This window comes from Lithobates pipiens, unplaced genomic scaffold, assembly GCF_037356315.1.
Source record: "Lithobates pipiens isolate NorthernLeopardFrog02 unplaced genomic scaffold, aLitPip1_a1.2 Scaffold_13, whole genome shotgun sequence".
NCBI lineage: Eukaryota > Metazoa > Chordata > Amphibia > Anura > Ranidae > Lithobates > Lithobates pipiens.
This window is the reverse complement of record NW_027507718.1, coordinates 499,806,466-499,833,955: the sequence shown is the minus strand read 5'-3', so window position 1 is coordinate 499,833,955 and position 27,490 is coordinate 499,806,466. Positions and strand designations below refer to the sequence as shown.

Sequence of the window (27,490 nt, the reverse complement as noted above, 5' to 3'; positions counted from 1 at the left end):
ATGCTACTTGAGGGGAGGGAGACACAAGCCGTAGAGTAACCCCCAGACCTGAGGACTTATACTGCTGCCTGCAGCACACTGCGCCCGAAGGCGATATCCTCATTCCATCTTACATGCACTTGATAAAATTTTGCAAATGTATGTACTGTAGACCAAGTCGCGGCCTTGCAGATTTGAGACCTGGAGGCCTGGTGACGCATTGCCCAAGAAGCACCAACCCCTCTGGTAGAGTACGCCTTAACTTGAAAAGGGGGAATCTTTCCCTTTAAATCATAAGTTTGAATTATAACTTGCCGAATGCACTTAGCGACAGTGGATTTTGACGCTGCCTGTCCCTTCTTAGGACCCTCTGGCAAAAGAAATAAGACATCAGTCTTACGAATCTGAGCAGTTTTCTTTAAATACATTTTCAACTGCTCTCACTACATCAAGACAATGTAGTGACTTTTCTTCCCTGGAACAAGGTCTTGGGAAAAACCCTGGCAGGACAATATCTTCAGATGAACGCCTGAAACCACTTTTGTCAAAAAAACCTGGTCGAGGGCGTAACACCACTCTGTCCTCATGAATAATAAAATATGGCTCCTTACAAGAAAGAGCAGCCAATTCTGAAATCCTCCTTGCTGAGGATATAGCAAACAAAAATATCAGCTTCCTAGTCAGAAGGACTAAGCGAACATGCTGTAAAGGTTCGAAAGGCTGTTTTTCTAACACTGACAAAACTAAATTTAAGTCCCAAGGGCTTAAGAGTGATTTAACTGGCGGATTAATCCACAGCACTCCTTGCATGAAACCCTGGACTAAAGAATGCATAGCAAGCAGTCTTTGAAATAAAAATTGATAGGGCTGAGACTTGGCCCTTAATAGTACTCAGGGCCAACTTCATCTCTACGCTTAATTGTAGAAAGGTAAGAATTCTGCCTATGATATATCTCCGAGGGTACCAACCCTTGGATTCACACCAGGAAACATGAGCTTTCCAGGCTCTATAATATATAGCTCTAGAAGCTGGCTTCCTAGCATTAATCAAAGTAGAGATAACAGACCTGGAAAGCCCAGGTTTATTCAGAATGTGGGTCTCAATAGCCAAGCCGTTAAATTTAGCGCTCGTAAAGTAGGATGGAATATGGGCCCCTGAGATAGCAGGTCTGGCCTTAGTGGGAAGAGCCCTGGACCCTCCACTTCCATCTTTACGATCTCTGCGTACCATGACCTTCTGGGCCATACTGGTGCTACCAGTATTACCAATTTTCTTTCCAGCTTGATCCTGCAAAGAACTTGAGGTAGCAACTGAATCGGAGAAAAATGCATAGATCAGTAAAAACTGATTCCACGGGGCCACCAAAGCATATGTTCCGTATGCGAGTGGGTCCCCTGTCTTGGATGCAAAGTTGACTAGCTTCGTGTTGAATCTGGACGCTAGAAGGTCTACGTCCGGAGTCCCCCATCTTTGGCAAACAGCCTGAAACACTTCAGGGTGAAGAGACCATTCTCCTGGAAATAACTGCCGGCAACTTAGATAGTCCGCCTGCCAATTCTCTACTCCCAGAATGAAAACTGCCGAAAGGCATGGGACATTCTCTTCTGCCCAATTTAGAATCTGGTTCACCTCTCTCTGAGCTGAGAAACTCTTGGTGACCCCTTGGTGATTGATATATTCCACAGTTGTGGCATTGTCAGATTGGATCCTGGCAGGTCCAGGTTTCTAGAGCCAGATACACTGCCGGAATCTGTAGGATGTTGATGGGCAAGGCTCCTACTCCCCAGCCTGAAAGGCTGGCATCTGTCGTTACTACCTTCCAGATAATTGAGCTGAAGGACTTTCCCTTCAGCAGGTTCCAAGATAGTAACCACCAACTGAGGCTTTGGGTCACTCATGGAGACAGCCACATTGGCAAGTCCAAAGCTTGAATCATTTTGTTCCAAGCAGACAGAATACTGTTTTCAGTTTCGAATGGAATTGAGCATAGGGAACTGCTTCGAATGAAGCTACCATCTTCCCTAAGGCTCGATTCACACTAGCGCATTTTTTGATGCATTTTGCAGAAATGCAAGGAATTTTTTTAACATGGGTTCCTATGGAACAATGTTCACATCAATGCATTTTTGTGCCTCTGCGTTTTTGGAAAGGGTCGGGGACTTTTTTTCATGCAAAATTCAGCCTTTTGCATGTAATAGAAGTCAATGGACCTGCATCAAAAACGCAAGTACCGCGATTTTTACAATTTTTTTTCAATTTTTTTTCACTGTATATATCTGGTTGCTAAGCAAAAAAAAAAAAAAAAAAAAAACGCAAAACGCAGCAAAATTGCGGTAAAAACGCGTGTCCAAAAACGCGGCAAGCACCGCAAAAAGCACTGCAAAAACGCTCAAAAGCAACATGCATAGATGTGAATCGAGCCTAACAACCTCATGCAAAGGCGAATTGAAGGATTTCTCTTTGACCTGATCATCCTCACCAGCTCCCAGGGAAGAACACCCCTTTTCTGGACTGTGTCTATGATCAGGCCCAGATACTCCAGCCTTCTTAGTGGCTTTAAGGAGGATTAGTTTAGGTTGAGAATCCAACCCAAACCTTCCAGGTAACTGCTTGTGATGGCTACACCTTGCTTCAAGCAAGCCACTGACTGGTCTATTAACAATAGATCATCCAAGTAAGCCAAGACAGTTATGCCCTGTGCCCTTAACCTGACTAGAGGTGGGGCTAATGCCTCAGTGAATACCCGGGGTGCTGTAGCAAGCCCGAAGGGCAAGGCTATAAACTGAAAATGCTTCTGTTCTACTTTGAACCGCAGAAACCTCTGGTGAGGAGGAAATATAGGGACAAGCAGCTATGCATCTCTGATGTCGATGGACGCCAGAAGTTCTCCTCCTTGCAGGATGGAAACAACTGACTTGATTGACTCCATGCAAATGGAGCGGATTTTCAGGAACCGATTTAGATTCCGTAGATCTAGACTTGGTCTGATATCCCCATTTGGATTTGGCACCATAATTAGGTTTGAGTAAAACCCCAAAACCTTGCTCTTGTTTGGGAATCTGTCTGATCACCCCTTGAGCCAATAGTCAGTCTAATGCTTGCAACAGGGATTGCCTTTTCCCTGGATCCTTGGGAACGTTTGATCTCAGAAAACTAGATGGTGGAAATTCTCAAAGCTCTAGCTTGTATCCTAGAGACACTGTGGATAGAGTCCATTTGTCCTGAATCTCCCTTTGCCAGACTTCTGAGTACACCTCGGTGAGGGGAGATGCCTCATCATAACGAGGTCTTCTATTCTGCTTTGCAGACTTGTAGCCCCAGGTCTTTCTTTATGCCTGGTCTGATGGCGAAGGCGGAACAGTTTAAATGAAGGACGCTTATATTTTCTCTTGACTGGCAAGATTACTATTTCCGCTGGAAATTGTTTGAATGTATTTATCCAAACTATCGTCAAATAATCGTTCTACCTTAAAGAGGAAACTAGTTAGAAGGTTCTTACAAGGCGTCTCAGCTGACCAACCCTTTAACCAAAGGGTCCTTCGCATATGCACAAGTACAAATGCAAGGCGTGATGCCTGGTGAATAGAATCCTTCATATCGGCTACAGCAAAGCATAATGCTTTAGGTAGCTCGGCCAGTTCCTGTGCTCGTTGTGCAGGGAGCTCATCTGAGAGCATCTGTGAACTGGTCCTTTAAGGACTGACAGAAGCCTATAGCTGCAATTAAAGGCTGAGCAACAGTACCTGCTAAGAAAAAGAGGATTTTAACAGACCTTCCAACCTCTTATCTGTTGGATCTTTAAGCATAAGAGCATTGTCCACTGGGTAAGGTTAAAAAAAAAAAAAAAAATAAAAAAAAATAAAAAAAAATCGCAGCGTCAACTGCTGGAACTTTCCATCTTTTAGTGAATCTTTCTTCCATAGGATAGAGATTTGAGAGTCTCTTTGGAGGGGAGAAATGCTTATCCAGATGATCCCATTCGGTATAAATAAGCTTTTTTAGTAATGCGTGGACGGGAAATGCATGCAAAGGCTGTAAAGGCTTCAAGGAACCCAAGGAGACCGGCCCTTCAGCTAACTCTGTTAGGGGTAGCATGCAAGTAGAGCGAACCATCTTTGCAAGCCTCTGTACTTTAGATTGTGAAGTAGGGATCCTTGGGAACTTCAAGTATTGTTTCCTCCGCAGAGGAATAATCGCATGTCTTTCCTCCTGATCATCTGAGGGCAATACCCCATCCTGTCCCCATAATTCTCTTGGACCCTCCACAGACTGTAAAGGGTCTAAGTTGGGGGAGGGGGATCTAGGACACTTCCTATAAACTTGGATGGAGGATGCGATTAAAGCCGCTAATCTTCTTCTAAGCCTTGCAAGGTAGAGGAAAATGCATTTTCAGTCACATCTACAGGGGCTGAAGTGTGTGAAGCAGTTGCACCACCGCTAGCTTTCAATGACTCACCCTGGCTTGCCATGTCTGATCTCTCCAAAGAGGAAGACAGTATGGAGGCATAACTGGGATTCCCAGCACCTGGGGGTGACACCTTAGGTACCTTTATGGTAGGTCTGGAAGACATAGTGCAAAGCACAAAGCAGAGGTACACACAAAATATTTGCTTGACAACAGTTCTAGCAAAGACAATGTCACCAAAATAACAGTTCTTTTGCTGCTAAGTAACAATAGTTTTTCCTGTCTGGAAATGCCTGTTTACACCCTTATGTGTCCAGCACTCTGGTGTCTCTTAGGGTGACAGACTGCCTCTCTTCAGTTAAAAAGTCTTTCTGAAATGAGAGTGTCTGTGATATAAAGCCTCAGGTGGAACCTGATTGGCATCCTCAGCGCTTTCCCTCAGCTATGCGGCGAGTGTGTGTGGACGTTACATCCATACACAGCGCCACGTGACCGTGCGGACATGCCCCTCTGCATTCTCAGGCCCTGCTAGGGACCTGAATGGCCAACACAAAGATGAACGTACTATACACCGCTACAAGGGGGGATGGGAAAGAGGGGGTTCTGTCAGCAGATTTATAGTTTTTAAAACCACAGATGCATAGGGTGTTTCCCAATGTTACTAGGTGGAAGTGCTGGGTTGTAATTAAACCATGCAGCTAAAGCAGCTGCGTCAACCAATCGGCCACCGCCCATATAGAAGTTTATACACATCTCTATTAGCAACTGCTGTACTTTTACCAAATCCCACAAGATCTATTTAAGTAAGAACCCCCTCTGCCGCTGGGATCACACGTTCTGGAGACAGAGCTGCACTAAGATACATACATAGGTAGTGTAAGTTACTCCTTATAGAGGAGACATTTATAAAGGCATATAAGGTATATTGAAGGAAAAAGCAAAGCTTCTTCCCTTACCTTGTCCTCGCTGCAGGATACTGCTGATTTAACAAACAGATCCAACTTTAACCCATCACGGCGGGCAGCGTAGTTTAAACCTTCAAAGACTGGGGCCCTTTTAATAGGGGTTCCACTCCTTTGGACCTTGTATAGCGCCCCTCAGGACAACTTTAGGTAATGTAGCAAGACCAAAAAAAGAGTCCTGGTTCCTAGGGTCCAGCTCTCAGAGAGAAACAGGCAAAAACCTTGTTCTTGAATCGAGGTCCAGGTACCATCCTATGGCTTCAATGGCGAGGGTGGATCTGGTTGTGGAGGCTTTTTAAATCCAGCATGGATCCCTCCTGGAGCTCCGTAGAGCACATCTTCACTCATGACCAACACCTTAGACACTGGCGAAAAAACTGAGTGCTCCTGGAAGGAGTAGGGGTTATATAGGAGAGTCAACTTCCTGTATTGGTTATACCAGTGTCAACACCTGAAGGTAGGCCCATAACCCACCAAGTAATTACTTGAGACTCTGTGTCCTATGATGTATGATAAAGAAATTGTAGGCGTTTGGGGGTCATTGTTATGTACTTGTGTGAAACGTCTTGATACATTATGTTTTGGAAACCTTTTATAATGTTCTGCAACATAACCCGTTCCAGTGAAGAAAGTATTAGTTGGAGGAGGTTTTTTCCCTTGCAAATACGGTTTCGCTTGTCAACATTCCAAGAAGTCACAATTGAAAACGCACACAGTTTACATCAACCAACAGCTGCCATAGGGAGGGGGTAGTATATGTCCTCCAATGCAGCTGTAATTTACAGTATGTGGGAAGAACAATGAGACCCTCTCATGGGCAGGATAAGGGAACATGTGCAGAACATTATAAAAGGTTTCCCGAAACATAATGTATCAAGATGTTTCACACAGGTACATAACAATGACCCCAAACACCTACAATTTTGGGGCATTGAGAAATACAACAGACCATGGAGGGGGACACACAAAGTTAGATCCATTGAGCCAAAAAATCAAAATGGATACATACCTATTATAATGTTCTGCACATGTTCCCTTATCCTGACCATCTCTTTGTTCTTCCCACATACTGTAAATTAGAGGAGGACATATACTACCCCCTCCGTATGGCAGCTGATAAAAAATGTTGATGGGATAGCTTTGTCCTGTGTTGGTTGATGTAAACTGCGTGCGTTTCAACTGTGGATTCTTGAAATGTTGACAAGCAAAACAGTATTTGCAAGCGAAAAAACCCTTTCCAGAGAAGAAAGTATAACCCTTAGTTGGAGGAGGTTGAGTTGCAGAACATTATAAAGGGTTTCCCGAAACATAATGTATCAAGACATTTCACAGAGGTACATAACAATGACCCCAAACACCTACAAGTTTGGGGTATTGAGAAATACAGACCATGGAGGGGGACACACAAACTTAGATCCATTAGCCAAAAAGAATCAAAATGGATACATACCTTACATACTCTCACACCTGATGGCCTTAATGTAAAATTCGACTTGAATTAAGAAATTTTTGATTTTTATATGATGTATTGGTTACTGTACACTCATTACCGACATGTGCTCATGTTGTCTTGAATTCTAGATTCTCTGTACATTATTGGTCTATTCATTTTAATTATATCTCTATACTTGTAGCAGCCAGTTTAGTTTTGGCTACAGCTTATTTACAGCAGAATCCATCTATGAATATAGCTACATTTTTAGTCATTTTTTATGACGGTATGGGATAAGGTGTTCCATTGAGCCTTTCCATCGCATTAGAGCTATATATTGCTTTCCATATTTTATTATTTTATCCATTACTACCTTGTTATTGATCAAGTATCAAACTCCAGCCTAGTTTATGCTGGAGGACATCTATGCCTACTCATTTAACCACCTCAATACAGGGCACTTAAACACCTTCCTGCCCAGACCAATTTTGAGCTTTCAGCGCTGTCGCAATTTGAATGACAATTGCGCGGTCATGCTACACTGTACCCAAATGAAATTTTTATCATTTTTTTCCCACAAATAGAGCTTTCTTTTGGTGGTATTTGATCACCTCTACGGTTTTTATTTTTTGCGCTACAAATAAAAAAATACCGAAAATTTTGAAAAAAAAATATGTTTTTTTTTGTTTCAGTTTCAAAACTTTGTAAATAAGTACGTTTTCTCCTTCACTGATGGGCACTGATAAGGCGGCACTGATGGGCACCAATGAAGTGGCACTGATAGGCGGCACTGATGGGCGACACAGACGGACACTGATAGGTGGCACGGATAGGCGGCACAGATGGGCATGGATAGGCGGCACAGGTGGGCACTCATAGGCGGCACAGGTGGGCACTCATAGGCGGCACAGGTGGGCACTCATAGGCGGCATCGGTGTTATACTATAGTAATGGATGCCAATCAGTGCCAAACAATAATGCATGCCAATCAGTGATGCCCATTTTGGGCACTGATTGGCATCCATTATGGGCACTGATTGGCACCCATTGTGCTGACTGGCATCCCTGGTGGTCTAGGGAGGATTATGACCTTTATTACCTTTTCCCTGGTGGTGTCCCTGGTGGTCCAGTGTGGGCATCCTCGGGGGGGCTGTGCTGATAATCGATCAGCACAGACCCCCCTGTCAGAGGAGCAGCCGATCGGCTCTCCTCTACTCGCGTCTGACAGACGCGAGTGAGGGAAAGCCGATCACCGGCTTTTCCCATTTACACTGTGATCAGCCGTGATTGGACACGGCTGATCACATGGTAAAGAGTCTCCGTCGGAGACTCTTTACCGAGATCGTAGTTGCCGGGTGTCAGACTGACACCCCGCAACAACGATCGCCGGGGGCGCGCAGCGGCTCATAATCCTGATCACGTCCGGTCAGGATTATGAAACCACTTTGCAGCCGTCAATTGCCTATAGGGCGGGCGGCAAGTGGTTAATGGCCACCGCTATGTTGGAGACGGATTCTCCAACAAAGTGGCCACACAGTTTTATATCAAGATTTCCACTGTAGTTCATTTTTACCTGCCTAGAAAATGTCCGCCGCTATGTTGGGGACATTTTATCCAACAAAATTCTTCCTGTTTTCGGACATAAATAGGGTTGTCCAACAACCCAACCAATCCGGTTACCCTGATGAAGTCACGTGTCGTGACATAACACGTAGGGTGTGGTCTGATGTTTGAGCAGACCGGAAGTGACGTAATGAGCGTGTTTTGCACTTACAAGCCGGTTTTTATCTATTCAAATGTAAGAGTCCATCTGGCATTTTAATACATTTTGCTTGTTTGTACACATTACACCATGGGAGGCCTTTTTCTGTGCTTTAATGGTTGATACTGGATGGCAACTGTGTCACAAGGCCCGGAGGAAAATTTGGTCTACAGCAGAGGGAAACTAGATCCTGAACAGATCGTGACCCACACCCAGAACTCCACATACAGACACCGATTGGAAGTACGTCTGCTGTGTACCTGGACCCATCACAGGCTATCCTTGAGGCTTACTATACTCCTTATGGAGGTAAGAGCTCTGTGAGCATTAGGTAGCTGTATAGTCATGAAGATTTACATTTAGAAGCACTTGTGTTTATCATTTAGAAGATTTGCTACATTTGTGAAAATTGTTTAGTGTCACTCTTAATATCACTTGGTAGTCCGGATCGGACAATTTGGACTTGATCATTTTTTTCTTATTTTGGATAGAGTTTGTGTTACACATTTGATCACTCCACTTAATTATTCATTTGATAGATTTGATACAGCATTATACATAATTCTGAAACTCGCACATCACTTTAGTTACCATTTTGTGTTTAGTGTACGCTTTAGAAGCAATTTTAATATTTTTTATTGTAGTTAGTATTGTTATAATACACGTAGTAGTGCGAGGGACCACACTTTATAAATACAACATCTGTTCAACCTTGTAAAATATACAATCATTTCCTCAGAATAATTTATTTTGATTGCGAACATAAAAATGTAAAAATGGCTAAGTGCAATGTAATGGTATTACGGACAACATAACACTGAAATTGCAGAAGGGACAGCAATCAATTTACCAGAATGCAAAATCTCCTGTATGTGAGGTTTAGCAGTCATAAGGCCAGTGGTTACAGTTTAGTGCCTGTAGGATATGTTCACATAAAATATAACACTGTAAAGAAAAAACACACACACACACACAATACCAGTGTAAGAAGTGCAAGTTAAAAAAGGTCAACAGCCAAGTGGATCACCTTCATTATGGATGAGAACAGGTAGACAATCGCCAACTGACTTCCTCCATTTGTCAGACATGACGGTGACATTTCCTAGCAGCGGTCTGTGTCCCCCAACCCCGTCACATAATGAAGGGGGTCACTCTCACAGCTGGACTCCCAAATGATCTGCTTATACAGCACAATGGAGAATCCACTGGGGCGAGTGACACCCTTATTCGCTTTGTAATGGCTGAGACATGGGAATCTCTCAACACTGGAAGCCCCCAAGAAACATATAAAGACAGCGTTTGACAGAGCTTGCCTGAAACAGTTTAAAACGTAATTGATTTTGGGTGGTGGTGACATAAAAACCATGTTTGTCATCAGCAAATCAAAAAGAAAATCGCAATAATAATAAATAATGATAAGGCTGAAAAAACAAATCGATTATGAAAATAGTTGTTAACTATTTTCATAATCGATTAAATCAGCCAGCCGATTAGTTGGCCTGCATACAGAATGCATTATTTGTTTACATATCGGGAAATACAGTGCAGCACACATACAGCTCAGTACACCGTCCATACATGTCAGTAAGTGCCCGAGAACTTGTGAAAGTGTGAGGAGCAATGCCTCATGGGACATGTAGTCCTGGGCAGGAGGTGAGTGGGTCTAAAATGCAGAAATTGTTTACCTTGCTATAGGGGCGCGCTATACTATAATTTGTAGATTGCTACTGGAGGACTCTGAAAGTAGGAGGCGCCACAAGCATTGGTGGGGGACCCCAGAAGAAAAGAATCAGGAAGCTGCTCTGTGCAAAACCCATTACACAGAAGAGAGAAGTATAACATGTTCGTTGTTTAAAAAAAAAAAAAAAAAAAACTTTAAAGACTGTGTGCAGGGAAGATCAGCATCTGAACCCAGAGAAGGTGGAGGCTGATAGACTGGAGGTAATAGAAGGCATTACATTTAAAGTAAACTTTTACATGGAGGCAAGCCACATTACGTGGAAGCAGGGCACAATACATGAGGGCAGGGCACATTACATAGGAGAAGAGCATATTACTGTATTTATCGGCGTATAACACGCACTTTTTTTCCCCCCCCTTAAAATCAGGGGAAAATCGTGGGTGCGGGTTATATGCCGATCCCCCGCCGATTGTGAGTTCTCTGCAGCTTTCAGCTATTTTCGGCCGCATTCGGTGGCTTTCTGAAAGCCAGCGAGAAAGGCCAAGAGCTATTGAGCGGCGCCGAGATACACAGGACATCCGCTCTGTATCTCGGCGGCGCCATTTTTAAATGGCAAAGACACTGACAAGGCTGCAATGCAAGGCTGCAAACGACAGGCATTTAAATGTACATTTTTTCCCTTAAAATTCCCTCCTAAACTTGGGGTGCGTGTTATACGCAGATAAGTATGGTACATGCAGGCAGGGCACATTACGTGGGAGCAGGGCACATTACAGGCAGGCAGGGCACACACGGAAGAGGACCCGATTGCCTCCGCTGCTAATGACGGCTCCCGTAAGCGGCAGAGGGCACCAGATCGTGGTGGGAGAGGGCCCCTCTCCCGCCGCCGATAAAAGTGATCTTGCAGCGAATCCACCTCAGAGACCACTTTTATCTGAAAGCGGATCACCTGCTGAAGAGGATACAGGGGTTTTTGTAGCTATCTACTGCCATAACAATGATATTCCTCTTCAAAGTGCTGACGTATAACGACGGCCGGCGGTCAGTAAGCGGTTAAGCACGCTACTAGCAGTCATTAGCATTATTTGAGTTTTGTTAAAAGCCTGCTAGCAGCTTGTTTAAAGTGACAAGGGGTCTAAATAAAAAATGTGATCTCTGAGTCTATTTACCAGATTCAACCTCCAATAGTATATACATTAGATCTCTTCTGTCTGTTATTCTCAGAGTGGATTAGAGATTTTACTCTCTAACCATTATAGTTGGTTATTTATATGTACCACTGTATATAGATTTTTAATACATTTTTTTTTAAACTTCACATATTAAATTAAATTATACACCACACTTTTAAAGAGGAAGTAAACTCTGATGGGTTTACTTCATCTTTGATTCCCTGCAAAGGTAAAGCATAATGGACTACTATGCATCGCATTGTAGTCCATTATGTGTCACTTACCTGACACAGGAGCCAGCGAAGTCACCGCTGTCCCCTGTAGTCCGGAGCCTCCATCTTCTAGGTGGGTCTCGCTGCTCCGCCGCTGTCATTCGACGGAGCCGCGATGACGTCACTCCCGCGCATACGCACGGAGCCACCACTTGCGGCATATCGCTGTTAACAGCGGCGCGCTCAGTGCGCCTGCGCGCCGCTGTCTACAGCGCATGCACCGTAGACAGAGGTGCCTGACTTTTGGCAAATATCTCCTAAACCGTGTAGGTTTAGGAGATATTTCTTAGACCTACAGGTAAGCCTTAAAGCGGACCTCCACCCTGAAGTGGAAGTTCCGCTCATCTGATCCCTCCCCCCCTCCGGTGCCACAATTGGCACCTTTCAGGGGGGGGGGGGGGGGGTGCAGATACCTGGATAATCCAGGTATCTGCACCCACTTCCGGGACAAGCTAGCCACAGATGTCCCGCCCCCCCCCATTGTGTTCTGGGAAACACACAGTTCCCAGGACACAGCGGGGACCAGTGGAGACGAGCAACGCGACTCACGCATGCGCAGCAGGGAACCGGGCAGTGAAGCCGTAATGCTTCACTTCCCGATTCCCTGACAGAGGATGGTGGTGGGGGCAGCGGAGAGACGAGCGATCGCTCATCATCTGCCGCCAACATCGCTGGACCCTGGGACAGGTAAGTGTCCATTTATTAAAAGTCAGTAGCTGCAATATTTGAAGCTGTTGGCTTTTAATATTTTTTTTTTTAAAGGGGCAGCTCCTCTTTAATCTAGCCTTACCTGTAGGTCAAAGTGGTTTGTAAGGGTTTACAACCACTTTAAGGTTATTATCCGATTAATCCAAAGAATAAATCGGCCAACTAATCTATTATGAAAACAATCGTTAGTTGCAGCCCTAAATAATAATAATCCACATATTCAGCAGACACCCTCCACAGCATATCATTACCACTTCTGTATACTGCTCTTATCTGCAGCCCCTGCAAAGATCCTAAACAAATACCAATACTTTCATATTATCGTTAGACATGTTCTGCCTCTCACCAGTCCCTTCCCTGTAATGTGACCATTCTTTGGTTGGAAGCATTGGGTCTTAACCACTTGAGTCCTGACTGGAGTTTTAAAATGGCAGGTATTCATCCCAGTGCTGTTTTGTTGGGTCCCTGCCAGCTTGTAGGCTGCAGCTGTCGACTATCAGTGATGTCACCAACAGTGACATCAGCGCACTTCCTCATATGGGGGCTTGACCACAGCTGGAGCAGCCCCCTTACCTGCAGCAGCAGACCACTCCTATATATGGTTGATTGCAGCCAGCAGCAGATCACACTAAGAAGTTATCTGTTGCTGCAAATCACATCTCCACTGACCAGATCAAGAACCCCCATAAAAAAATAAAAAATAAAATAAATATGATAGAGATACAATACATAAATAAATCCCTCCACAGAGCTATCCCTTTCTACAGTAATGTATCTTAGCCCCTTAACCTCAGGAAGATTCCCCCCCCTTTCATTACCAGGCCATTTTTTTGTGATATGGCACTGCGTTACTTTAACTCACAATTGCGCGGTCATGCAACGCTATACATAAATTCATTTTTTTTTTTAACATGTTTTCCCCCCACATATAGAGCTTTCTTTTAGTGGTATTTAATCACCTCTGCATTTTTATAATTTCTTGTGCTATAAACAAAAAAAAATCCAAAAAGGTTTTACTTTCTGCTACAAAACATATCCAGTAATAAAAATAATAATAATAACATTTCTTCATAAATTTAGGCAAATATGTATTCTGCTATGTTTTTGGTAAAAAAAATTAAAAATAAAAATCCCAATCAGGTGCTTTCACTAAGGGCTGTGCTGGATTTTATTCAAAAGCAGGGAAACCAAAATCAAGCACATCCCCACTGACAGGACGGAACTCGGCCTTGTTTACATAGACAGAGCTCCGTCCAGCGGCCTCCTCGCTGATCAGCAGGTGCCGATTATCATCCATTGGGTGGTACCTTGTGATAAACGTCTGCTGTGACACATATACACATTTTATTTATAAATATATATTATAATTATATAATTTCCTGTAAAATGCAATATGACAACCTGGAGATGTTCTGTACACAGTTGGTGTAAGGAACGTCCATCCAGAAATGTCAAATCCTGCTTGTGTGATTGGCTCACAGAATTTCCCAGAGGTCTGCACTAAGATGCATGTCAGATTTTGGGCATCCCCTGCATACCCTTATTCACGATCAGAATCCCAAAAATATGAAGAAAAAATAAATAAAATAAAAAAAACACAAACAGGTAGGAATGTTACAAAGTTTGGTGAATTCCCTGCAATGTACACAGACCAACCAGAGAGGATTGTTCTTTTCACAACAAAAAGTGGAGTTACTCTTTAAGCTAGCGGACAGGAAAGTTACCGATAAATGATGGTACTGAAGAGTGCCCCTTATAAAGTACGCAAGATCTTTGTATTTGATTTGCTCATAAAAGGTTTCCTTCAATGTAAATATTTGGCCCTACGCTAGATTGCACAGTATAAGTCAGCCATCAGCCGAGCAGCTGCAAATCCTGGAGAGCTTCCGTGTCCCCCACTCAGGGACCTTAGGCTGCCCACGTAGCATGGTCCTACATATTACCCATACTCCTCTGGGGTATCCGGGCTCTCACAGTCCAGCAGAAGGGGAGTGGTAATGGCAGTGCCAGAGACCAGGTTTTCCGTGCCATAGTCTCTTCGGTACTTCCTCGCACAACAACTAAGAAGAGTTGCACAGACAGCAGCCAGGAAGGTAGAGATGGCAAAGTAGAAACTTTCTCCCATCTTTACGTAGTTTGCTGGGGGCTTCATGACCTGGAAGCGGACTTCATCATGGAGCAGCACATACAGGTAGGAGCAGAGAGCCACAGAGGCTGCCGATGAAACAACTGCAAAACAAGCAAAAACACCAAATTGTCACATTATTTGGATTATTTATTCAGGGGCTACAAAATATTATTCTACCATGGTCCTTTGTTACTAGGGGTGCAACAGATCAAAAAAACTCACGGATCGGATCGTTCCTCGCATCAGCAAATAATTGAATTTGCAAAAACCTGTGAAAATTCCACCACCATATAGTCCCCACTGTAATATCGGCCGAGTACTGGCAGGGTATTGACTGAGTACTGGCAGGGTATTGACTGAGTACTGGCAGGGTATTGACTGAGTACTGGCAGGGTATTGACTGAGTACTGGCAGGGTATTGACTGAGTACTGGCAGGGTATTGACTGAGTACTGGCAGGGTATTGACTGAGTACTGGCAGGGTATTGACTGAGTACTGGCAGGGTATTGACTGAGTACTGGCAGGGTATTGACTGAGTACTGGCAGGGTATTGACTGAGTACTGGCAGGGTATTGACTGAGTACTGGCAGGGTATTGACTGAGTACTGGCAGGGTATTGACTGAGTACTGGCAGGGTATTGACTGAGTACTGGCAGGGTATTGACTGAGTACTGGCAGGGTATTGACTGAGTACTGGCAGGGTATTGACTGAGTACTGGCAGGGTATTGACTGAGTATACAGTGTACTACAGTTCCAGCCCACAGCTCTGCTTCCCTCCGATCTCTCCCCTCCACTGTACAGATCAGTACACAGAGCGGAGAGAGGAATCAGCGTCATGTCATGATGCCGGTTTGTATACAAGTGATTGCCCCATCTTTTGACGGAGCGATCACATAGTAAACGGCCTGGGTGTAGAAATATGGCCGCCACTCCGGAGCTAGGCCGAAGCTGCGGCCTTTCCTAAGGCCGAGACCGCGGAGAGCTCTGCGGATCGCAGTGTGCGCCGATCCGAGCGGTGTAACCCGTTTGGATCACGGATCATCGACGATCCGTTGCACCCCTATTTGTTAGGGGTATGGCATGCAAAAAAACATGCAGGAATGCATCCAGGACACATCTGGAGTGCGTTGTAAGGGGGTGAGGAGTGCTTAAAGCGAAAGTTTCACTTTTGGGTGGAATTCCGCTCTAAAGGACCGTTAACACTCAGAACAGTAAGGGGACACATGATATGAGGAAGCAGTCTGAGGACAGACAGCTGGAAAAGACCCAAGTCAAGTCCACTGTCGAGAAGACAGGGGAAATGCGGATTTCCCTCATCACTTCTGGACAGTGGACTTGGGCCTTTTCCAGCTGTCTGTCCTCGGACTGCTTCCTCATATCATGCAATTTGGTTTTATGCAATTTTTGTATTATGAGCTATACTCTGTGCAATAAATTTGTACATAATATATAAATATATATTTTATTTTTTTTATATATTCCTTAACCACTTTCAGACCGGACCATTTTGCTGGTAAATGACCAGAGGTCTTTTTACACTTTGGCACTGCGCTGCTTTAACTGGTAATTGCGCAGTCATGCAATGTTGTACCCAAACAAAATTTGCGTCCTTTTCTTCCCACAAATAGAGCTTTCTTTTGATGGTATTTGATTGCCTCTGCGATTTTTATTTTTTGCGATATAAACGTAAAAAGACCGCAAATTTTGAAAAAAAATGATATTTTCTACTTTTTGTTATTAGAAAAATCCAATAAACTCAATTTTAGTCATACATTTAGGCCAAAATGTATTCAGCCACATGTCTTTGGTAAAAAAAAAGTCAATAATTGTATATTTATTGGTTTGCGCAAAAGTTGTCACATCTACAAACTAAGGTACGTTTTCTGGAATTTACGCAGCTTTTAGTTTACGACTGCCTATCTCATTTCTTGAGGTGCTAAAATGGCAGGGCAGTACAAAACCCCCCCAAATGACCCCATTTTGGAAAGTAGACCCCCTAAGGAAATTGATAAGAGGCATGTTGAGCCCATTGAATATTTTATTTTTTTGCCTCAAGCGATTGAATAATGACAAAAAAAAAAATTTTTTTTTTTTTTTTTTTACACAAAGTTGTCACTAAATGATATATTGCTCACACATGCTATGGGCGTATGTGAAATGACACCCCAAAATAAATTCTGCTGCTTCTCCTGAGTACGGGGATACCACATATGTGGGACTTTTTGGGAGCCTAGCCGCGTACGGGGCCCCGAAAACCAAGCACCGCCTTCAGGCTTTCTAAGGGCGTAAATTTTTTAGTTCACTTCTCACTACCTATTACAGTTTTGAAGGCCATAAAATGCCAAGATGGCACAAAACCCCCACAAATGACCCCATTTTAGAAAGTAGACACCCCAAGCTATTTGCTGAGAGGCATGTTGAGTCCATGGAATATTTTATATTTTGCCACAAGTTGCGGGAAATTTACAAACTTTTTTTTTTTTTTTTTTCACAAAGTTGTCACTAAATGATATATTGCTCACGCATTCCATGGGCATATGTGAAATGACACCCCAAAATAAATTCTGCTGCTTCTCCTGAGTACGGGGATACCACATATGTGGGACTTTTTGGGAGCCTAGCCGCGTACGGGGCCCCGAAAACCAAGCACCGCCTTCAGGCTTTCTAAGGGCGTTACAGTTATGAAGGCCATAAAATGCCAAGATGGCACAAACCCCCCCCAAATGACCCCATTTTGGAAAGTAGACACCCCTAAATTTAGGGGTACACTAGTGAGACTAGGTAATAAATGGCGGGTGCCCTGAAACTATAAAAAAATAACTAACCAACCAGCGTCACCTGTAACAGTTATATGGTGATCACTGGTGAAAGGGTTAACTAGGGGGCAATCAGGGGGCTTTATGCGGTAGTATATGGGGGTCCCTGGCGCTATAAAAAGCTGCGGCGAACCTAAATACCTACCTGCCTAACTAGCGTCACCTGTGACACTAATACAGCGATCAGAAAAACGATCGCTTATTAGGCTGGGTTCACACTGGAGCGATGCGGGAACGCCACGAATGCGCGGCGGGTTCCCGCATCGCATGCCTCCCGGCGGCAGTTCACACTGCCCTATGCGAACTGCTGGGAGTGTCAGTGAAATGTTACTGACACCCCCAGATCAGTTCGCATATCGCAGTGCGATCTGCAAACTCGGATCGCATGGTGTGAACACCCATGCGATCCGATTCTGCTGCGGGCCAAAAAAAGGGTCCCGTGCGAATTTGCGGCGGGTGCGGCGAATGGCTGAACTCGAATCGCACAGAGATCGGATGTGATTTGCACTGCAGTGCGGTGCGAATCACATTCATTCTCATAAACCGCTGCAATGTGAACCCAGCCTTAGTGACACTGGCGACGGGGGGTGATCACGGGGTTAAACCTTTATTGGGGGGGTTAGGGGGGTACCTTAGAACTAAAGGGGGCTAACCCTAACTGCCCTAACAGTTATTAGTCACAAATGACACCCGCCGGGTGATCAGGGGGTTAAACCTTTATTAGGTAATAAATGGCGGGTGCCCTGAAACTATAAAAAAATAACTAACCAACCAGCGTCACCTGTAACAGTTATATGGTGATCACTGGTGAAAGGGTTAACTAGGGGGCAATCAGGGGGCTTTATGCGGTAGTATATGGGGGTCCCTGGCGCTATAAAAAGCTGCGGCGAACCTAAATACCTACCTGCCTAACTAGCGTCACCTGTGACACTAATACGGCGATCAGAAAAATGATCGCTTATTAGGCTGGGTTCACACTGGAGCGATGCGGAAACGCCGCGAATCCGCGGCGGGTTCCCGCATCGCATGCCTCCCGGCGGCAGTTCACACTGCCCTATGCGAACTGCTGGGAGTGTCAGTGAAATGTTACTGACACCCCCAGATCAGTTCGCATATCGCAGTGCGATCTGCAAACTCGGATCGCATGGTGTGAACACCCATGCGATCCGATTCTGCTGCGGGCCAAAAAAAGGGTCCCGTGCGAATTTGCGGCGGGTGCGGCGAATGGCTGAACTCGAATCGCACAGAGATCGGATGTGATTTGCACTGCAGTGCGGTGCGAATCACATTCATTCTCATAAACCGCTGCAATGTGAACCCAGCCTTAGTGACACTGGCGACGGGGGGTGATCACGGGGTTAAACCTTTATTGGGGGGGTTAGGGGGGTACATTAGAACTAAAGGGGGCTAACGCTAACTGCCCTAACAGTTATTACAGTCACAAATGACACCAATGCAAAAAAAAAAAAAAAATTACATTGGTGTCACTGTGACTGGGGGGCAGGGGTAATTGGGGGGGTGATCGGGGGGTAAAGGGGGGGTGTGAGTGTGCCTGGCATGTTCTACTGTGTGTGTAGAGTGTTGGTGCAACTCACCGATCCGCTCTCCTCCGTGTCGGAACAAAAAATACCGACACGGAGGAGAGAATACATCACTTCCTCTCCTGTGTTTACATTACAGGAGAGGAAGTGATGTCACGGGGGATTTCTATTCGTCTGGAGCGATCGCGAGGGGGTGGCCATGAATGAATGGCCGCCCCCTTGTCCCGGATCGCTCCCGGACGAAAACCGACCGCCGCAGGCACCGGGCGGGGGCCCGATCGGGCCCCCGACCCGCGGGAGGCAAGGGACGTACATGTAAGCCCTTATGCCTGCCCGTGCCATTCTGCCGACGTACATCGGCGTGCGGCGGTCGGCAACTGGTTAAAGGACCATGAACAGCAAGTCCCACTTTTTGAGGAATCCAGTTTTTACTAAAAAAAAGGTACAGCACATTTTTTTTTTTTTTTTTTTACACATATCCTTATTTCTATTACAAGGGATATATACATTCTGAGTAATAGGAATAAAATAAAAAAAAATAAAAATAAAAAAGAAGCACCCCTTTCCCTCTGTGCCCACACCCAGAAATAAGCGTATATGTAAACAGAATTCACACCACACACGTGAGGAATCACCATGGATGTTACAGCAAGATCAATAATTCTAGCGCTAGACCTCCTCTAACTCTAAACAGATAAAAAATGTTAAAATCGTCCCCTATGGAGATTTTTAAGTACTGTAGTATGTCACCATTCCACAAGTGTTTGCAATTATAAAGCGTGAGATGTTAGGTATCTATTTACTTGGCGTAATATCAACTTTCACATTTTACAAAAAAAATTGGGGTATATTGGGTTTTGTTTTTAATTAAAGTGTATTCTTTCCAAGAAAACAGCATTTGCAAAACTGCTGTGCAAATACTGCGAGACATACAAAAGTTGCAACGATCACCACTTTATTTCTTAGGGTCTCTGAAAAAAAATAAAAATAATAATCAATCGCGAGTCGCCCGTGAACATCAAGTCCGCAGGACACACGGGCACAATCCCGCGGTGTGCGCGTGCCCACAAGGTGGTCAATTCAAAAGGGACATACAGGTATGCCCATTTGCCTGTATGAGCCATTCTGCCGACGTATATGTGTGTGCAGCGGTCAGCAGGCGGTTAAAAGATGGAAAGTTTATAAAGAAAAAAAAAAGGGACTGAAGTTCTGCCTTAGTCCCCTTTCACACTGGGGCGCTTTGCAGGCACTATAATGCTAAAAAACAGCGCCTGCAAAGCGCCCTGAAACAGCCGCTGCGGTCTCTCCAATGTGAAAGCTCCGAGGGCATTGGGGGCGGTGCGCTGGCAGGACGATAAAAAAGTCCTGCTAGCAGCTTCTTTGGAGCTGTGTATACACTTCTCCTAACCCGCTCCTGCTCATTGAAATCAATGATGGAGCAGTGGTTTTAACCCTTTCTTGGCCACTAGCGGACGGGGGGGGGGTGTGTAAAAGCTCCCCGCTAGCGGCCGAATAGCGCCATGAAACCGAAGGTAAAGTGTCACTAAAAATAGCAGCGCTTTACCGCCGGCGCACCCACCGCCCGGGTGTGAAAAGGGCCTTAACCAGTTCCCGATCGGCGCACGACGAACGTCGGTAGAATGGCACGGAGAGGCAAACTGGCGTACAGGTACGTGCAGTTGAAATTGCCGCCGGCGGCGGGTGCCGGTCGGGCCCCCCTGTGAGTCCAGTTGTGGGTCCCGCGGACTCGATCGCCGTGGGGATACCCGCGATCGTCTCACGGGGAGGCTGAACAGGGAGATGCTAATGTAAACAGCATCTCCCCGTTCTGCCTAGCAACAAGTGACACTGAGCTCTGCTCCCTTTGGAGTATAGATCAGTGATCTGTAAATCACAGCCACGCCCCCCCAAAGTTAGTAACACGTCCCTAGGACACACTTAACCCCTACACTGCCACCCCCTGGTTAACCCCTTCACTGCCAGTGTCATTTACACAGGAATCAGTGCATTTGTATAGCACTGATTGCTGTATAAATGACAATGGTGTCAAAAATGTCCGATGTGTCTGCCATAATGTAGCAGTCACAATAAAAAAAAAAAAAAAAAAAAAAAAGAAAATTGCTGATCGCCGCCTTTACTAGTAAAAAATAAAAAAAATATTTATAAAAATGCCATAAAACTATCCTCTATTTTGAAAACGCTATAAATTTTGAGCAAAACCAATCGTTTATTGCGATTTCTTTTTACCAAAAATATGTAAAAGAATAGGTATCGGCCTAAACTGAGGAAAAAAAATGTTTATGTATTTTTGGGGGATATTTATCATAGCAAAAAGTAAAAAATAATGCATTTTTTAAAAAATTTTACGCTTTTTTTTTGTTTATAGCGCAAAAATAAAAACTGCAGAGGTGATCAAATACCACCAAAAGAAAGCTCTATTTGTGGGAAAAAAAAGGACGTCAATTTTGTTTGGGAGTCGCACAGTTGTCAGTTAAAGCGAAGCAGTGTCAAATCGCAAAAAGTGGTCTGGTCTTAAGCCAGCAAAATGGTCCGGTCTGAAAGTGGTTAAGCTTTGATAAAAAAAAAAAAAAAACCTGGAAGCGGATTGGGGGGGGGGGGGGGGAGTTTGCAGGACAGAGAGGGGGGGCGAGTTTACAGGAGTTTGCAGGAGAGAGAGGGGGGGTGGAGTTTGCAGGAGAGAGAGGGGGGGGTGGAGTTTGCAGGAGAGAGAGGGGGGGGTGGAGTTTGCAGGAGAGAGAGGGGGGGGTGGAGTTTGCAGGAGAGGGGGGGGAGAGTTTGCAGGAGAGGGGGGGGAGAGTTTGCAGGAGAGGGGGGGAGAGTTTGCAGGAGAGGGGGGGAGAGTTTGCAGGAGAGGGGGGGAGAGTTTGCAGGAGAGGGGGGGAGAGTTTGCAGGAGAGGGGGGGAGAGTTTGCAGGAGAGGGGGGGAGAGTTTGCAGGAGAGGGGGGGAGAGTTTGCAGGAGAGGGGGGGAGAGTTTGCAGGAGAGGGGGGGAGAGTTTGCAGGAGAGGGGGGGAGAGTTTGCAGGAGGGGGGGGAGAGTTTGCAGGAGAGGGGGGGAGAGTTTGCAGGAGAGGGGGGGAGAGTTTGCAGGAGAGGGGGGGAGAGTTTGCAGGAGAGGGGGGGAGAGTTTGCAGGAGAGGGGGGGAGAGTTTGCAGGAGAGGGGGGGAGAGTTTGCAGGAGAGGGGGGAGAGTTTGCAGGAGCTAAACACAACCCTCGCGCGGGGTACACAGCAATACATAAACGGGGCCCAAGACAGACATGGTTATATGGGTTAGAGCTCTGGACTTTCCTCACTTCCTGTCCCACTCCCTGGAGAAGAGTATTCCAATCGGGAACAATAAAAACCTGACAGAGTTTCTCCCCCTTCTCCAAAAACTGTCCAGAAGTAACAAGACATTACCTGTAATAAAGTGCAGGATTGTGGAGATATTAATGCGGACCCTCACAAAGTCCAGCATGAAGGCGAAGGATCCGATGAGGATATTGATGTAGCAGCAAAGTGCCATCAGTGCCAGGATGTAAAGTCCAGTTTTATGGAGCAGTTGGTGTGAACCTGGGCAACAGCAAAGAGAACCAATCATTTCAACACAACCCACATCACTGTACCCCAAAGGGGCTACTAAACTCTTGTAGGAGAGCTGCAGACCAAACACCACAACCCCCGATGAGTCCATAGGACTCCCATGTAAACCTCTCCACTGTGATGTCATTATCACCGGAGAGTCCCCGGACACCAAACCTTCACTCTGAAAAGTCATCCACAATGGACTGTTTCTTCAGAGGACAGCAGAGCAGTGGCTTCTAGGCATTCAGGGTGTTAACCACTTCAATATCAGACACTTTTACCCCCTTCCTGCCCAGGCCAAATTTTCAACTTTCAGCTCTGGCATGCTTTGATTGACAATTGCGCGGTCAAATATCACCAAAAGAAAGCTCTATTTGTGGGAACAAAATTATAAAAAAAAAATGTGTTTGGGTACAGTGTAGCATGACTGCGCAATTGTCATTCAAAGTGCGATAGTGCTGAAAGCTGAAAAATTGGCCTGGGCAGGAAGGTGTCTAAGTGCCTGGTATTGAAGTGCTTAAAAGGTGAAATTGTAAAAATAATAAAATAAAATTTAATAAATAAAAAGGTAAAACAAATAAAAAAAAATTGTAATAAAATATTTAAAAGGTGAAATTGTACAAATACATTTTAAAAAATTGTAATAAATATTTTAAGGTAAATTAGTAAAAATAAATGAAAATTATGATAAATATTTAAAAAGGTGAAATTGTAAAAATAAATAAAAATTGTAATAAATAAATATTTACATCAAGTTCATCAAGTCCAACCTAATCCCAAAAAAAAAAGTTGTAATAAACGTGAAAAAAAAAAGTCAGGTAGAATTGGCGCTATACCCTTAAATAAAATGTGTGTCACTCTATTAATTAATAAAATTATTCCTAATCCGTGCAATTGGTTAAAAAGTTATACATCCATACCAATATCTGTTGTGAAACAATAAAAAAAAAAAAAAAAATTGGTAATATACACCTAGTGAAAAATACTGAAATAAATATATGCAATATTATTCTATAAACATAAAATGCCGACAAGTCCTTTGTAATATATTAAACGTCATCAAGAGCCATCAAGAGCATCAAGGTGCTCTTGATGATGTCAGCACGACGAAACCGGTAGGCGTGGCTATAGAGAAGTGACCTCTTTTGAATACACCGCAGCAGCTGGCAGTGTGAGGATTTCTTATAGTGAATCTTGCTCTGATAAGATGTGAGTAGTTTTCTGTTTTCAATAAACCTTTCTTAAAGACATACTACACTATGGATTCTCCTCCTTTTTACATGTAACGTTTAACCTCCCTGGCGGTATGATTCAGTCTGGAATTAGGTGCTGAAAGCGGTACAATTATTTTGCATGGAAATTTGGCGTTTTATTTTGTAGTCCTGTAATTCTTAGGAAAAACTCTCTTAAATCTCTTCAAACCAGAGTCTAGCGGACATCCCGGGTATGATAAAGTTTATAATATAATAATAAAAATTATTCAATAATGTAATCAAATCCTAAAACACTGAAAAAGGGACACGTTTTGGTTGCTATGGACAATCTCCAAATTCCAGGCAGAAAAAACAGTATTTATAATATAAAAGTGCATGCAGGGTACTGCACAGACCACTAGGGACAAAGGGGGTGTGTCATTTTTAATACAGCACTGTAATCTGTAAGATTACAGTACTGTGTGTGTTTTGTGTCTTTTTACTTTTTTGAATTTGCCGCCGTTCTCCGCTCCCATGCGCCATAACGTCGCAGGGAACGGAGCTCGGCGGCATTCGGCACTGTGAATCGAGCGGAGGACAGTTCGATCACACAGCGCGGGGGACACCGCTGCATCCAGGGGACAAGGTAAGTAACTCTCCCTGTGTCCTCCCCTGCATCCAGCGGTGCGATCCCGAGTCTGGCTCGGGGTTACCGCTCCTGCTAGTAAATTCCCAACCCGAGCCAGACTCGGGATTACCGCTAGGGGGGTTAAATGAGAATCTAAACTGTGGATGGCTGAATAACCAAATTCCCAGGGAGATGCCAGAGAGCGACACAGGGGCTATACACTGTGAAGGCGGTTCTCCCCCAGTAGGGGTAAACGATCTGGTGAGCGCAATATAATTTATTTTCACCAAAACGCACCGGGGATTTTCTTTGGATATTTGCACGAGGCACCATTTGGATTATGAACTTTTTAATATATTACAAAGGACTTGTCGGCATTTTATGTTTATAGGATAATAATATTGCATTTATTTATTTCAGTATTTTTCACTAGGTGTATATTACCAATTTTTTTTATTTATTATTGTTTCATACCTTTATTGGTATGGATGTATAACTGTTTAACCAATTGCACGGATTAGGAATAATTTTATTAATTAATAGAGTGACACACATTTTATTTAAGGGTATAGCGCCAATTCTACCTGACTTTTTCACATGCTAATAAGCCCCACCCATTTTCGGGGAGGGGGGGGGGGGTACACCAAGTAGAGGCAGCTCGCACCCAAAAAACATCTTAAGATATTTAAGAATTTTTCAGTAGAATCACAATTTTATATGTAATTTCCAAACACTGATTTGGGGCTGTTTAAACATCACTATTATATATACACATATATATTTTTTCAGCAGGAGGTCCCTGCAAAAGGGTATGGACACTAATATCTTAATTTGTATAACAACGATAGCAATTTTATAGTGCTAACAAGTTGAGGATTAGTGGCAATAAATATATTAATTTAAAAGGTATAGCGCCAATTCTACCCGATTCCTATTTCACAAGTTGTAATAAATATAAAAAAAATTTTTTTTTAAAAAAAGTGGAATAATAAAAATTAAAAAGGTGAAATTATAAAAATAAAAAATTGTAATATTTAAAAAGGTAAAAAAAAAAAATGTAATAAATATTTAAAAAGGTGAAATTTTAATAAACACACATACACAAAAGAAAGCATTATTTAAAAAAAAAAAAAAAATATATAAAATTGTAAAACATATAAAGTAAAAAATAAAACAGCCAAAAAACAAAAAAAACCTACTGGCACTGTCTGCGCCTCATCAGTGCTGCATATTAGTGCCGCTGTCACACAACATACTTGAAAAAAGTTTGGGGACGACACTAATTTGCGTGATTTTTAACCACTTGGGCCCAAGCTACGTCATATAACGTCGTGGGCTTTGTGGTGTTATATCTCAATGATGCCTGAGGCTACAGACATCATTCAGATATCGGCATTTTCAGCCAGTTATTCCCTGCACCATAAGAATGATCATAGCGGCTGTATGGATCATAGAGGGGACGCTCCCCCCCCCCCCTCTGGTGCTTCTACCGACTCATCGCTTCCATCGGTGAGTCGGTCACAGGATCCGCCGGCCCCCGGATGGTATCAGAGATTTCCGGCAGACCAGATGGTCCCTGGAGTCTCTATGATCGTTAGGAGGCGGGGCGTGATGTTATGACGTCACGTCCAGCCTCTGCATTCAAAATAAAGGCGCCGCCTCGGCTGGGAAGCCGTGATCTTTTTTGGGGGGGGGGGGGGGGGGGATTTTAGGCTTCCCAGCTTAGAGGTGAGATGCGGGGTCTTATTGACTCCATATCACACTGTAAAGAGGACCTGTCATGCCATATTCCTATTACAAGGGATGTTTACATTCCTTGTAATAGGAATAAAAGTAATCTTTTTAAATACCAAAGTTTGGCGCCATTCCACTAGCATGTGCAAATTTGAAGCGTGACATGTTGGGTATCTATTTACTCGGCGTAACTTCATCTTTCACATTATGCAAAAACATTAGGCTAACTTTAGGGCCGGTTCACACTGCGAGCCGCGGCGAGGCGTCTCCGACTTCCTCGCCGCGACTTGCAGGGGGGGGTCAGCGGCGACTTGCAGAGGACTTCTGCATAGAAGTCAATGCAAGTCGCCCCGAAGTAGTACAGGAACCTTTTTTCTGAGTCGGAGCGACTCGAGTCGCTCCTCTCAGAACGGTTCCATTGTACTCAATGGGGACGACTTGCGGGAGCGAGGCGAGGCGAGCCGTGTCGCCTCGCCTCGCGCCGCAGTGTGAACCGGCCCTAACTGTTTTTTTAAAGCATGAAACTGTTTTTTTTTTTTCTTAAAAAAAAAAACATGTTCGAAAAATTGCTGCGCAAATAACGAGCGAGATAAAAAGTTGCAACGACCGTCATTCTATTCTCTAGGGTCTTTGCTGAAAAAACATAATGTTTGGGGGTTCTATGTAATATTCTAGCTAAAAAATTATGAATTTTACATGTAGGAGAGAAATGTCAGAATTGGCCTGGATGCGAAGTGGTTAAATGCGCGTTTTGCAGCAATCGTCCCCCACAATCACACGGTATTCGGGGTGTCCTGACAATGAAGACTCCACACACACATATCCTCCTGATCACATGATATGATTTCGGAATCTGGATTTAAAGGGGACGTTTGCTTGCTGTGACAGGATGGGAAGCCGCATTTCTATATATATCTCACATAACAACCCCCATTGAAGTGTCTGTCATCTATAAAGGAGCCCCATAGAGGGCGGTGCAGTGTGCGCCCCTCCCTCTCTCACCGCTCTCGGTGGAGTTGAAGCCATGGTGGAGGATGTAGGACGCTCCGTACACCAGCTGATCTCCGTCCACACTCAGCAGCAGCCAGCCAGGGTCGGACAGGGCGAGGCTGGCACAGAGCACGGCCAGGGCCTGGAGGAGGGCGGCCATCTCACAGCGGGCACCCCGCTCCCCCTCCACCACCCTCCGCTCCATCTTCGCTTAGCGTTCCATCCTCCCTTCACCGGGCGCAGCCCGCCCACTAGGAGGAGCCACACACAGGGACGGGCGGAAGTGATCGAGGCTGATACCGGAAGAGGAAGTCGGAATAACCTGCGCATGTGCAGTATGCCTATCAAGTTGGAGTTATTGCCAGTGTTTCGTGAGATTCGGCGACCCGTCGGAATTTCTAACGGAAGTGACGTGTCGTCGCCGCCATCTTGCTACACTCTGCACTCCTCCACAGTAAGGATACAGTGAGAAGGCAGCAAGCGGACATCTTATTACAC

The 27,490-nt window shown here is 44.5% G+C and overlaps 1 protein-coding gene across 1 annotated transcript; it reads right to left on the bottom strand.

Moving 5' to 3' along the window:
- Nucleotides 1–9,161: 9,161 nt before the first annotated feature.
- LOC143975560 (uncharacterized) lies at nt 9,162–27,274 on the bottom strand. The gene is made up of 3 exons (XM_077478021.1): nt 27,005–27,274; nt 22,283–22,435; nt 9,162–14,603 (listed from the first exon to the last, which is right to left on the bottom strand). The coding sequence occupies exons 1-3, from the start codon at nt 27,195–27,197 to the stop codon at nt 14,314–14,316; spliced, it is 636 nt and encodes a 211-aa protein (XP_077334147.1). The 5' UTR covers nt 27,198–27,274; the 3' UTR covers nt 9,162–14,313.
- Between the last annotated feature and the right edge of the window lie 216 nt (nt 27,275–27,490).